Below are 14,849 nucleotides of genomic sequence, written 5' to 3'. Positions count from 1 at the left end.
CCTCTCCCAGAATAGGTCCAGAGATGCCATCCAAGAGCCAAGGACTGGAATCAGGGACCCAAAGAGCTGGCTTAATGTTATTTCTCACTGTGGCTGAGCTGGCACCTAAGCTCAAGACAGAGTCCCCTTTATTCTTCCCTTTGCCTTTTGGGTCACATCTGAAGCCAGTGCATCTCAGAGTCTCACCTGAGGCCATGGTATGTACTATTTGGCTACTGCTGATTATTCAGGGTCCAAAGGCTCTTTATTTAGCTTGTGATGAAATCTGCCATGACTGGCTCCTTCCCTTCAAGGCAGTGGGCTCCCTTCTGGCCCAGGGTGTGTCTAGAAATGTCATCCAAGAGCTAGGGCCTGCAATGGGGGCCTCAGGATTCTGCCCAGTGCCCTATCCTACTCTGGCTGAACTGGTATCCAAGTTGCAAGTCAAAGTCCTTTTCACTCTTCCCTCTTCTCTCCTCAAGCAAAGGAAGGAGTCTGTTTTGGAGCCATAAGTTGTGTTGCCTGGGGTTGGGGTAGGGGTGATATAAGCACTTAGCCATCCTGACTGGTGTCTTACTAGATCGCGTGCTCCCCAGTTCACTGGCTGAGCCCAGCACAGCACTAGGACTTGCCTGGAAGTTGCAGTTGTTGTGGCCCAGACAGGCTTTCAAGTTCGTTTAGGATCTCAGAGTACTTTAGCCCATGGTGGTAGAGGTAGCCGAAACTGTTTCTGAAACCTGGGATGGGCAATTCTCCTCTGACTAGGGGAGGTCTAAAGGCGCCCTCCAATGGCAACTGCTGAGTTCTGCCCAGTGTCAGCAGCACTGAGTTCTAGGCTCCCACAATTGCTGTGCTGTCCTTCCAAGTGCACAGATTCTCTCTCCACACTGTGTGGCTGCTGCCAGGGGATGGGGGAGAGGTGGTGTCAGCAATTCAAGACTGTCTTTCTTACCCTCTTCAGTGCTTCTTTCAGCAATATAGTTAAAACCAGGTACTGTGATCACTCACCTGATTTTTGGTTCTTATGAAGGTTTTTGTGTGTGTGTAGATAGTTGTTAAATTTGGTGTTCATGCATGGAGAACAATCAGTGGAGACTTCTGTTTGGACATCTTGCTTTGCATCCTCCCCAACTTAGGATTTTTTTACTTTACCATGGGTTCATCAGGGTATTGCATGCATTTTTGACTTACAATATTTTCAACTTGTGATAGTTTATTGAGCTGTAACCCCATCATACGTCATGGAGCACCTGTACTGTGGTAATGGAGGCAGCTAGTATGTCCCTTTAAATAGGAAACATAGAGTGGTACAGTGTCATAAGCTCAATGTGATTTATTCAGATTTAAGCCCTAGTCATTATAAAAGTCTATACAAATTTTTTCTTTCTCAGCAACCTTAACTTCCTGTGACTGAGGTTCATTGTTTTAAAATGCATTCACAGTTGAGAAGGTTTACTTCAGAACCTCAGGAAACTGCACTAAAGAATCTGGTATCAATTTTCTGAGGATTTTAAAAAAATCGCACTTAATGCTGAGTTCTAAAAGATATTGGCAAGTACAACTTTTTTTTTTCAAACTACAGTATAAAGAGCATTGAAGTTTATCATGTCCCAAACCCATTAAAAGTCTCTTCACCTGTAACTGAACATCAGATGTTACTTCCTTACCTCCTTTTGGCTTTCAGCTTCTAGGATGTCTGTTGAAACACCCCTCAATATTTCTGTGGCCTCCAAGGCTTACAAACATTTACCAGGGAAGCCACATAAGGAAAGGACTGGAAGTTTTATTTGTTTTTTTCCTACCTTTAGTTCTCTTCTTTTCATCTTTCATACCTTTAGATGTTCTGAGTTTTTCTGGCTGGAGACTGGGGAGACCTAGCTCCCTCCCCGTGGCCAGTGGAAGACTGCTGTGGAGAACCTGAATCCAAAGCGTTTTTGTTAGGACACAAAGGGAAGTAAACAGGCCACTTTACAATTTCGATACCAGTATGCCGTTTTCTCTACCAATACCTATGTGATTTAGACCTTGAATCATATAATTCCATTCAGAATGAAAAGTTCGGTTTCTGATTGGCTGAAATGAGTTCTAGTATTCCTTTCTTTGTCAGAAGTCAGAATCACCATGTTCTGGAACATTAGTGTGTGTTGGGTAAAGTTAATAATAGGATGCTAAAACTCAAATAGCTGCTTCAGTACCGAAGTCAGAACAATTCTCCCTGGAAAGACAACCAAACTTTTCTCTTATTATAGCACTACACTGTAATTCCTTATTTAGCTATTTTGTAAGCTACTTTTATTCTGTTACTTCTCTGGTGCTCCCAGGGTCTAGGACATCATAATGAACTCAAGAAATGTTTGATGCATAAAGGAATGAAAATATATAAGGAATATTATGTTTATTAGAGGCATAATAGTTTGGCTCTTGCTGACTATCCTGAGTTATGATTAACTTTGAAGAAGGGAGTAATTTTTCAACTCTATTAAACATGAGGCGTGGAGGTAGAGGTAGGAAGAGTTGGGGAAAGGTACATTATGAAACATAGAAACACTATTTACTAAATACATATTAACAAACCTTAGCATAATTTAATTTCATTCCAGGCTGACCCCCTATCCCTTTCCCCTACCCTCTTTTTTCTTGCCTGTAGAATGTAAGGAAGGGAACATACTTCTTTGTTAAGGAAAAGTAAGGTTATCATTTCATTCTGTTATGACTGGAGTTTTTCCTTCTCATCATTCATCAGGTCAACTTCAGTTTTAGACATCTAAACTGTGTAACACTGCATATAAAAATAAGTCCATGTTTAAGACAAAATGAATTGAAGAAAAACTTCTCTTTGACAACTTCTGTTTTTATGTGGAGAGGTGGTATGAAATCATCTAGGTACATTTTGTCTATTGGAATGAAGAACACTATCCAATAAGAATATTGATTTAAAGATCAAATGCCTGGAACAGCAGAAGGGAAGGACAAAGGACTTCATGCTGTGTGCTATTTTGCATCAACTCAATCCCCTCCTGCTATACAAGACCTTCAGTTGATGCTTTGGTTTGCAGCCTTTGAACTTTCTTAGTTGCCAGTGATTGTAAGTGGTAGTCACTGGACTGGGGATACAACTAAAAAATGTAACATGCCATATGAATATTTAAACCAAGAAACTGATTTTTCATTTTTGAGTGGAGAACCCAATCCTTAAAAAAAAATTGTGGTCCAAAGAAAGAGCATTACTAATGAGGACTCTCCCTTTTACAGTTGGGGGTTCCTGCCCGCATCTTCCACATACCTCTTTTGCCAGGGCTTACCTAGGTCAGATGTGAAGTTAATAGAACTGATGAATGATTCTTTGACTCTCTTGTCTTGTAGTTTTCTATCTTAATATGCTGAAAGGGAGAACATTCAGAGTGATCTCATTTGAGAAGGATTACTTTTAAGTTCCAATTTAGGCCACGTACATTTTCAAAAAATAAAATTTGAGTTAAATCTCAAACCTTTGGGAAGGCTTCAGGTCACATATTTGGTGAAATTTACTATATTACCTTAATAATAAACATTTTATTTAGATACATCTTTGGGATGCTTGTTAAAAAATTATAGAATTAAATTTTTAGTGTTAGAATTACCATTTGAGGATAGAGGAATTTAAAAAGTTCCTTTTTCCTTCAGACTTAAATGGATTCCATTTTTCTCGTGCTTTACTGACATCATGAAGAGTTTTTCTTCTCAAAGTGGCAACATTTCCTTGCCTTACTTTTTTTCTGAATGATACGGTTTTTCTTCCTTGAATTTGCCATATAGAATTTATGAGGTTTATGTGTTTTGGCCGTACAGTTTCTTCCGTGATCTTACATTTTATCTCCTATAAGAGTGTTTAGAAAACAATAAGAATTTGTTATAGAAAAACAAAAATATTTTCTAAAAATATTTTGGTGCAATAAGAAGTAAAAATGGGATTCCTGGAGATAGACTGAAATTATTTAGTCTCTGCATCTTTTCTAGACATCCATAAATTTTCTTTTTCTTTTTATTCTTCTATTGGACAGAAATTTCACTTGAAGATAGATTATTAGTCTCTACCAAAGACCATCTTAAATCACAATTGCTTTAAGAATATTTGGATTAAGCTCCTTAAAAGAACATATATTATATCCACCTTACCCTGTTTTAGTTGAAACACATTCTTTTTAAATTTAGATCTTCTTTTAAAAAAAGAAACAGAACACACTTCATTTTTATATAGAATAAACTTTATTTTTATTATAGACATGGATGAAAAATAAAAGTTTTTATGTACATATGACATATAGTGCAAATGAAAAGCTTTTAAATACCATGGATAGTCATGTTGTTGAAAACAAAAGGAGATGAATGATGGGGGTTAGGATGGTCGTCCTGGAACTGCAGGAGGGGGTCGCCTAGTAAAAACAAAACAAAACAAAGTAACAAAAAGAAAAACACAGACGCAGAGGAAGAAAACAATATTTAAATTATGAAATAAACCTAAAAAATAGCATGAAAAAATAGCTCACAAAAGTCAAATTCAAATCACACACAAAAACATGCAGACATGTAAGGGAAATGAAAGGACATCACATGGCTAAGTTAGCAGTTCCCAGGACTTTTCCTATTAGCAATGTACTAGCTATGAGCCATTTTGAGCTCATTCGAAAAGCTTCTTATTTTGCACCGTGGTATGATAGGTCCAAGCACTCTTAGGAGAACTGGAACTAGTCCCAGAGCAAAATACCTTTATAACTTGCATATTTGATTCCCAACCCTGATTTTGTGACACTCAATTATTTCCAAAGATTTCAATGAATGTTGTGAAATCTCCATAGGGGGGGAGAGGGAGTTGATGTAGACGATGGCAGGTGAAATTTTTTTTTAAGTGAGGTAAATTAGAAGGTGTCAAGAGATCAAATGAGCAACATAATCACAATGCAGACAATGCCAGAGGTTGATCTCAGAAAAAAAGGATTTGTAAATCAGAATTTGCTCCAGGTGAGTAGTCCTGATGTGTAATAGCCTGGATGCAGGCCTAGAGAAAGTAGGAGGTTAGGTCTGGTCCATGGGGACCCCAGGATTTTCTAGGATTTTCCTCTGTCTAAGAGCTAGGTATAACTGTAATTCTGATTTATTCTGAAGTGGGCCCAGGGCAAATGAAATCTGGTCGGCTGGATCTTTCTCCATTTCCCTGGGCTGGCTTGCATTTCATCAAACCCACGGATAATGAAATGAGGGTCTAAGTTGTGCTTCATTTGACATCAGCATTTCTGGCGTTCAGCAGGGAGATGATTTGCAGCTAGAGAAAATACAGTAAACTACATTGCAATGAACAGCTTTGTAAGTAGGAAAACAGCAGGCCAAATAAAGCTTTCCCTCTGGTTTCTGGCAGAAGTCTCTACTTTAATTTCCCCTTTCTAACCAAATCGTTAACGAACTCCACATTATAGCAAGCTGTAGAATGGTGAGGTTATCTCAAGACCCTACTCTCTTTGACTTCTTATCCATGTGTTTAACAACATACTCACTTCCATCCTATTCTTGTAACACTTCAGTGAGTGGAGCAATGAAGTCTACAAAAAACAAAAACAGAAAAATTTCTTTTTCATTTTCTATGAGATGTTAATGGAGCCAAATGGACTGCTCTGTTTCTGGGCAGTGGTAAAAAATGATCTTACCTTCCCCAAAGTCCAAAATCAATTTTTCTTCAGCCCACTTTAAGCTGGCTACACTAAAGAGGTCTCTCATCCATTTAAATGATGGAGAACTTGTTGGTACCTAACCTTTCAACTGCGGGGCCGGGCAGGGACTAGAGGGTCTGCAAAGCTTTAGCTTTAGAGATGCAGGTAATGGGTATCCCTGGTGTTTCCATGAAGAAAGTGTAATTAAATTTCTGTCGAGCTCAATAAGATTTATCACCTGCCCAGAAAACAGAAACTATTTTTGAGTTCTGAAGGGGCTTTAGAACACTTTAATTACCTCAGCAGGGTGGGGAGGTGAGCCATTAAACTGAACAGCAAGTCCGCAGTGCTAAAGGGACATTCTGTTAGCATATGCCAAAACACTTTCCTGTTTGAGCTAGTGTGGTGTTCTGATCGAGCAACAGGATCCGAAACTTTATGTCTTGGAATATATTCCACTGACAGCTAGAATGTTTGCTTGAAACATCAGGGTGACACTTATATCCTCAGACAGCTTTTTCTTTTCATGTTCACTTTAGTGTATCTAACCTTCCTCTCATTGCTGAAAAAGCATTGTTGATGATGACACCATTTACTGGGTCACAGTTAGTTCTATTGAGGATATGGGCAGTTGGGTTTTTTGCTCTTTCTTTTGCAGAATTTTTATATTATACAGCGGTGAAATGCTTAAAGGCAAGTGCTGCAAATATTTGGGCTTTTTACATGTAGAGCTACCTCATACAATTGCCACTTCCATATGAAAGTTGCGGTACTAAACTGGAATACTGAATTGCTAACAAATTCTTAAGCTCATCATACTAGTATTCAGCATATAAACAAATCTTCCTAATCAAGATTATAATTTCAGGTTATATTTTCTTAAGCATTCTGAAAAATAACTTCAAAGCAGAATGTTTTGGCCAAAACAGGTAAAGGAGATTGGAAATGCTGTATCTGGAACATGGGTATAAGTCATATATAAAAGACTCAATTATTAACAAGAATGATGAATTATCCACATTCTCTTGGCTCTATGTCAATGCTGCAGTTTGGTTTTATGGTGACGTTCTTCTGGCAAGATCTCTGATGAGGTCTTCCTTATAGCTTTTTTCTTTTCTGTTAAAATCTTCTTTCTTTTTTCTTTTCTGTTAAAATCTCACAAAAAAGCCTGGGTACAGTGGCTCATCCCTGTAATCCCAGCACTTTGGAAAGCTGAGGCAGGGGGATCACTTTTTGAAGCTGAGGCAGGAGTTCCAGACCAGCCTGGCCAATGTGTGAAATGCTGTATCTACTAAAAATGCAAAAATTAGTCAGGCATGGTGGCATGCACCTGTAATCCTAGCTACTGGGGAGGTTGAGGCAGAAGAATCACTTGAACCCAGGAGATGGAGGTTGCAGTGAGCCAAGATCACACTACTGCACTCCAGCCTGGGCAACAGAGTGAGATTCAGTCTCAAAAAAATAAAGAATCTCACAAAAAATTCTGTTTGCTTTTTTTGCCCATCATTTGGTAAGTTAATAACCCAGAACAGTGGGTGAGCCTGAAGGCTTAGGAAAGGGAGAAAAGAAAGGCAATAGGAATAGGTATTCTTCAACATTCTTCTCTGATGATTAATCTTAAATCAACCTGGATCCCTTCCTTCACAATAATCTCATGGAGATAACTTAAAGAATCTCTTTTTTGGAGAGTCAGAGAGAAAAGGTAAGGTAGAAAATCATCTGAATCCTACGTAAGTCTCATTAAGACTCAATGCATGTATGTCTCTAAACTGCCTTCAGACCACCTGTTCCTATGTGACTTTCCTCCTTAAGACTCAGAAACTGCTTTGACAAAGTACCAGAGCTCCAGATGAATTGCCCTTAGTTGAGAGCTCTTGTTGCTCTTGCATTTGGCCTTTTTCTTTTTTAAGAGATGGTGGAGTCCCATTCTGCTCCCCAGGCTGGAGTGCAGTGGCATGATCATAGCTCACTGTAGCCTCAAACTCCTGGGCTCAAGTGATCCTCCTGCATCAGCCTCTCTGGTAGCTGGAAGTACAGGCACCAGCCACCATGTCCAGCTAATTAAAAACAACAACTTATTTTTAAGAGATGAGGTCTTGCTATGTTGCCAAGCTGGTCTCAAACTCCTAGGCTGAACTGATCCTCCTGCCTCAGCCTCCTGAGTAGTTACATTTGATTTTATCATCCAACTTTTTGTTAGTGAGAGTCTGTACTGAGGAAATCATACTCAATGGCTTTTCCTCTGGTTTAAAGCCATTGAAGGAGTTTCCTAAGGTATGTTCCTCAGGACACTAGTTCTGTAGATGTTCTATGGTCAAATAAATCTGAGAAATATGTAGACATTACTTGTCTCTTGGAGATTCACAATACAGTCTGATTTTAAGGCTTCTGTAAAGTCTTTCAGTAAAGAAACATTTAATTTTTAGTCATTATTTCTCAAGCATATTTGGCCAAAAAACACTTGGTGTATGTGTATGTAAAACTTATTAAGATCTCATGGGATACACTTTGGGAAATTTTGAATTAAGGTTGTAGTTTTAGCCAATATCTTTTATATGTATTCTAATTATTAGGCTGCCATCACGTAAAATAACACTAGTAACAGGTCTGAAAAGTGGCCATGCCAGGTGTGTGTTGAAGTGCTTTGAAGCAAAGTATGAGGTCAATCTAACCCAAATACCAAACATGTTTCTCAATATGAAATTTAAAGTTTCCATCAGAAACACAAAAGTCTTGGAAACAGATTGAGCATATGTTTACACCGGTGCCAGAGCTATTTTAAAACACAAATGAAGAATTGCCAAATAGTTACAATAAGTTTCTTTGTTTTTGGAAATTATCTTTAGAAACTATTCTGAATATATTATTAACATACTTCAAAATCATGCAGTTAAAACAAACAGAACACAAATATACAGCATGATTCTCATCCAGAATCTTTCTTCCAGTAAGAAGCTTCCTTTGAAGGTACAGATGTTCCACTCATGGAAAACATATAGATATGAGAAAGAAATTTCCACAGGAAAGAGTACATTAACACAACAATCTGTTCAGCTCATCTTTTCACAATAAGCATGCCCTGATCATAGAAAGAAAATAAACCAACATCCCTCTCCTCTTTCCCCCTTCTTGTCTTCTGCATTTAGATGGCACAATCTGGAACTATGTCAATTGATAAGGAGCTTGTCATCACAACTCTTGTAATAGAGAATCTTCCTCTATTCTCTGGAAACTCTTAGGACAAAGATGTGTCATTCTTTCATTTTCTGAATACATTCTCTTAAAACTGGGGAAACTGAAAGGGGGCAAATTCTCCTCTCTATGTCCAATGAACAAATAACAGAGGCTAATTGTTGGGTCAGGAGCTCAAATGTTTGCTATAAGAAATGCCTTCTGTGGACCTAACATTTGGGCACACCATCTTTCCTCCTACCACTGCCCAGGATTTTTTAAAATAAATACTTCCTTTTCAACAGCAAAATGTCATGGTGCTTCTTGGCAACTGTCACATCATACCCTCCAGCTAAGATTTGTGTCCCTCAATCTATTCCAATAATGACTTCAAATCAGAAACACAACGTCTCTCACTCTCCTGCTTTTGATTTGTCCAATTTGTTCCCTTTAAAAATCTCATCTTTCTCCAAGTTAATGACAAAAATGCAAAGTGCTATCCATTCCCTACTTTGGTAACTCTGGAACAATCTAATCAAAACAATTATAAATATTTAGAGGACTCAGGTATTACTGAAATGCATAGACGTGCGACTCAAATATATACAAGAATGAGGAAAAGGGGTCCTTCAAATGTTATAATTTATTTCAGCTTCAGAAATACAGCTTCACATTTTCACAATAGGTACATGTGATCTTCCAGAATGATACAGGCTTTAGGACTTTGCTTCAAAAATTCCGTTCAAAGAGTCCATATATCAGCATTAAGAAATCCTAAAAGTGCCAAGAAGACAGTGGAAAGTATCTGGCTCATGTTAATTAAAGAATCAACAGAGAAGACAAGATTTTGCTACTATATATTCCTTCTTCAAAAAAAGCAAAAGAGAAATTTGACCCAAAAAAGGGAAAGTAAAAATAGACAAGCAAGCGAAACAAAGGCTGTACACAGGAATTATAACACAAATCAAGTAACAGTGTGGAATTGCTGATTGGAGGGAATAATTTTTAACAAATTGGTAGCAGACAATGCAAGAGGTTAGACAGTAATTTTTTGTCATAATTTTAAAAAATTACATAATGAGCAAAGTTTAAGGAATTCAAGGGTAAAAATTAAAAAGAGATTAATGACTTGAGCTGAACCACGTGTGAAACCTTTGACCAGAGGTGAGAAGTATCACCAATATACCAGTATGAACAGGTCTTAAGACAAACAGAAGACTCTTCCTTGAGTTTCCTCTCTCTTGCTCTCATACATACATACAATCTTACATATATACAAAGACACACACACACACAAATAGCAATGCATATATTACATATGCTTCAAAAATATTCTTAAAGTTTCACATACACAGCACCACATAATTTTAAACATACCAACTAGACAGGATGACTAAGGTTATCTAGGAGACACATTTGAGCCTTTTAGAATGTAATGAGCAATCTGGTGAACTAATAATCATTTCTCCAAAATCATCTAGATTCATTTACATTAAACTCTGAGCTCACAGATAGTAGTCCTCTAAGTGAAATGATACAAAACTCATGGCTAAGTCTTATACACTATCATCTTTCATGAGTTCAACTTAGAGTTAGAGATTTATTAGGCTTTATTCTTCATTTAGAGGTGATTCCTATCGCTTTTAAATAATTATGCCATTTGCCAAATGAAAAATATTTACCTGAAAAACTAGATGACCTACCTCCCAGGTATTAGATAGCTTCTCCCTTACAGTTTTAGTAAATTTACTCAGAAAAATATACTACTTTCATGTTGCTGTATCCCTTTATTTTTTTTTTTTACTTCTACCATAGAGAAAAAATGACTATGTAGATCAATTTGGCTTTTTAAGATTTAGCTCAGCAATCCAAAAATAATTTGTAGTTCCAATTAGAGATCTTAAAGCTAGGTCTCCAGAGGTTTTACTTCTTATCCAAAAATATTGGTGATTCCTTCTATGTAGAAGTGCTTCAGATTCAGATATAAATGTCTATGGATATTGCCATATTGTCATGGTACTTATCAGCTTTGTGCCTCTCAAAATGACTATAATCTAGAGTTAGAAAATTTTGTATACCTCATGTTATGAGAAATGAACCATTGTTCTCACGTGTTATGGCAGATCATCCAAAGCTAGCTGCTATATTAACATAGTTTTAAAAATATACTGATACCACACAAAGTACATGTATACATAAATATTTACAACCATACATATACATATATTTATATATATACACACAATGCACATACAATCACACTCATGCTTGTGGCATTTTAACAAGTATTTTTAAACCTACCTACTCAAATGGACATAAAATACACGTACTTGCAGAAACATACTTACTAGGTATATACCATATACACAGACACACATGCATAGAAAATGTGTTTGTACACAGAAAACATCAACATTATTTATCACATACTGGTATTAGGTCCCATTTCATATTTGAGAATTATGGCTACAGTCTATACTAAAAAGTTACAAAATTAATCTATGTGACCACTTTTTAATTCTAAGTCCAGAAGACTTATATTTATATCACAGGAACTGGTTTCATTAATATACTTTAGAATAAAGTGAGTTTGTATTGGAACAAATAGGAAATTTGCTAATAAACAGACTCTACTGCTTGTCTATGTTATAAAACACATCTAAAAGCAATATTCAGATGAGTAACCTTGGTAGATGATTTTTAGAAATGCAATATACCTGTTCTAAATCAATACTATTTCAATAATCTGTCCATAATTGAGTAAATGGTTATTCCAATTAGTCAATATGCATGCAATAATTAGCATGTGACAATAAAACTGTATTTACCTATCAAATAAACATTTACAGTTTATTTTCCCAAATCCTAAAAACACTGATTTTTTAAATTATGCTAGACATGATAGAGCTACATCTATTGTGTTTACAATATCAGAGCAATCAGTTAAGAGAAGATTACACAAAAGATTAGAAATGGTATGGGAAACAGAAAGCTCATTAAGCTACATTCCCATCTTAAGGCCTGGTGTGCATGCTGCACGTCAAACTATGCACACCCTAGAGTTTCAGACTTCATTCAACATTGGCATCTCCTTTTAGCAGAATACAAACCCTTTGGGAAATAAGATTCATACTAATAATATGACATAGTACTGCAGCCAACTAAAAATATTCTCCAATGTCACTGCTGAAATTCTATGGTAGGCTGGGTTCTATTACAAATAACTTAGGAGGAAAGAACAAAAAAATGTACCCACAAAGGGAGACAATTGGGACAGTGCAACTGTGGGACTATAATCTAAAAACAAATGCCAAAGATTACAAATGCCATTGTTTATTACTAAGATCAGTGGAAAGAAAATTGGAAAAAAAATCTCCAATTTTTTTTGACATGGTTTGTGCTGATCTAAGAACACACCAGTGGTTATTCACAATACTTTCCTTTAACAGAAGGAAAATTTTGAAATAAAGCAAAACGCAAAACCACATTTAGCACAAAGCCAAACCCTGAAGTATATAATCCGTTAGCTGCCTATTTTAGCGAATTCAAAGGAAGAAGCAAAGGGAATCCTAAAAACAAGAAATTTTATAAAAAGATCTCACTGAAGATTGTTTGTTTTACTATGGATGTTTGCTTAACATTTTTCCATTTAGCTGAGACAGTATTTTTAAAATACAGTATGTATCTTGTGCATTGGTTCCATTCACAAAGAGTTAACTTTTTCCCCCCAGTTTGGGGTTGGGGGTGAGATACAAGAGGATTTAGGATTGTGATGTTTTTATACAATCACTTGTAACCTTGAAAGTTGAAATGCCCTTTATGTAAATCTTGTATTTTCTGATTTTTACCAATTATCGGTGGGCTAGCTGTAAGCTTTAGAATAAGTTCAATACAACGCCATTCAACATGGTAACTTCTCTTTTTAATAATGGTTAAAAGTTTTTACTTTATACTTTATGGGTATCTGCTCTGGGTATAAACTACACAGGAAATTAAAGTTAAGTTAACATACAAATCACGTTTGCTACTTTCAAAGGGAGACATTTCAGTTGGTGAAACCTGATTTACTTTTGTAGAATATGACATAGTGTCATGGGACACCCCCACTCAGTGAATACTTGCTCTGCTGTCTGGGAACAGTTAGCACACAAAATTCCAGTTGGCTTCTGGCTGTTTCCTACACGTGAATCATCTTGTCCTAGGTAGTCTAAAACTTAGCCTCAAGACTGAACTATAAACCCCCAGGCTAAACTGTTCTGGTAAATTTTAGAAATCTTAAGAAATTGCAAATTTGCTTTAGATCTCAATGTTTCAATACCCTTTTCTGGAGTGACCTGGATAGGGACTTTGAAATAGTACAACTGTGAAAGTGTGAGCTCTGCTCTTACCCCATGTCATCTTCTACTGACTGCATTTCAGGAACCACCTTTAAATGTGATTATCCCATAGCCTCAAGATTTATTAAGAAAGCCTAGAATGGATAGAAAGTTACACTGAACCTGTTTCAAAGGTAGGATAAATTCTTATATAACAGGATAACAAATTAACATGTAAAGAGTGAATTTTTTTTTCTCTAACCAAAATAATAATGGTAAAACTGGCATTAGTATCAAAGTGTGGTTAGCTATGCCAAAAATTAGAGCAAGTGGAAAAGTAAACATTCTCCACGTCAGCCTTCAATATAACCTACCACAAGGTGAATATAAATAAAGAAATTGTATTTCTTCCAACACTACTAGAGATGTGATATTTTGCTTCTTCCTTGAACTCTGAAACTAATTAGCCAAATTTATTGACTAACAACAACAAAAAAAGAAGCTTTGATTCACTGTTGCATATGCTTCTAGCATGAAGCGAAACACACTGGAATGAGGAGAAGCTCTTTAGAGCAAACAGTGCAGACTTTTCCTTTGCAAACTACCTCGTGCTTCTGGAAAAGTTTATTCTTAAGGAATCCTAATTTTAAAAAGTCACTTCCTAGCAGTCTTATAAAATAAAGAGGAAGAAAAGAGGAGCTAAATAGATAATTATGGAGTAGGTGGTAGCGTTCATGGTAGACAACAGAATTACTGTCATCCTAAACAGAATGTGGGAAAGGAATATGTATGGCTTAGGTCTCAGCCCACTATCTCATATCTGAAGAATTATATTTAATGAGCTACCTGGTAGATAGCCTAGAAAACTTATCCAAAGCAATTTCAAATATATGCCATGGTAGGCAAATAATCCCCAGAATATAGGGCTGCTATACAAACCTACCTTGGTCAGTACAACATATAAAGCCTCTAAAGGTCAGCAGTTTTCAAGAGTCAAACCCCAGAGGTTTGACATACCATAAGCAATGAAGATGAGTGATGAATGCATTAGTGAAACTGGTTACTTGCCTACTGATGTCCACACATGCGACTACTCATGATTTACTGCAACGGTTATCAAATATGTTGCTTTCACATAATTCATTAGTGATTAATTGCCATGCCAGACACTTCATTTAGTCTAACAGGGAGGATTCTAGTGGGCGGATTATAGTGGGACGAGTTGGTGATGGGGGTGGTCTCCGGCTAGAAAGAAAGAAAGAGAAAGGTAAAGAAACAAGTAGAATATCTAGCAGAACATTGTTCCAAGGACACGGAGAAAGAGCCATTACACACATGCTCATGCACATACAGGCCAGCAGAGGTGGTTACAATCTGTAATGATTTTAACATTGTCATCTGTCATTTATCTAGTAGTTTTTTTAACGAAAATTATATCTTTTTTCATATGCAAATCTTTCTCAAAACTGAAGTCACTCCTTCCAAAATATGAAATATAAAATTATTTGAATGCCATCTGAAACATACTGCACATATCTTAGCCAATAGAATATAATAATTACATAGAACAAACTGTGCTGTTATGCCTACTTCAGGAACTAATAGGTATATTGTTTCAGACAATGATGGCTTTTGAATTTTTGTTTCTCACATATAATTTTCTTCTTCTTTTTCTTTCTCTCAGGATATTAGTTACCACTTC

At 36.6% G+C, this 14,849-nt stretch overlaps 1 protein-coding gene and 1 long non-coding RNA gene across 4 annotated transcripts in view; one reads left to right on the top strand and one right to left on the bottom strand.

Moving 5' to 3' along the window:
- Positions 1 to 14,849, top strand: part of LOC105711644 (uncharacterized) — a 30,660-nt gene that overhangs the window by 8,082 nt on the left and 7,729 nt on the right. The gene's annotated exons all lie outside the window — the stretch shown is intronic.
- DNM3 (dynamin 3) overlaps positions 4,208 to 14,849 on the bottom strand; it is a 556,271-nt gene continuing 545,629 nt past the window's right edge. For 2 of the 3 annotated variants that reach the window (XM_012444437.2, XM_021668047.2), the window contains one exon: positions 9,457 to 14,392. In XM_012444437.2, coding sequence (XP_012299860.1) covers positions 14,323 to 14,392 — 70 coding nt within the window. In that variant the 3' untranslated portion in view covers positions 9,457 to 14,322. Of the gene's footprint in view, positions 4,392 to 9,456; positions 14,393 to 14,849 lie in introns of those variants that run through there. The other variant, XM_064370678.1, reaches the window with a different exon arrangement.

The sequence above is a fragment of the Aotus nancymaae genome, unplaced genomic scaffold, assembly GCF_030222135.1.
Source record: "Aotus nancymaae isolate 86718 unplaced genomic scaffold, 86718_ANA_hifiasm-v0.15.2.pri h1tg000108l, whole genome shotgun sequence".
Lineage (NCBI taxonomy): Eukaryota > Metazoa > Chordata > Mammalia > Primates > Aotidae > Aotus > Aotus nancymaae.
This window is presented reverse-complemented; position numbering and strand designations above follow the sequence as displayed.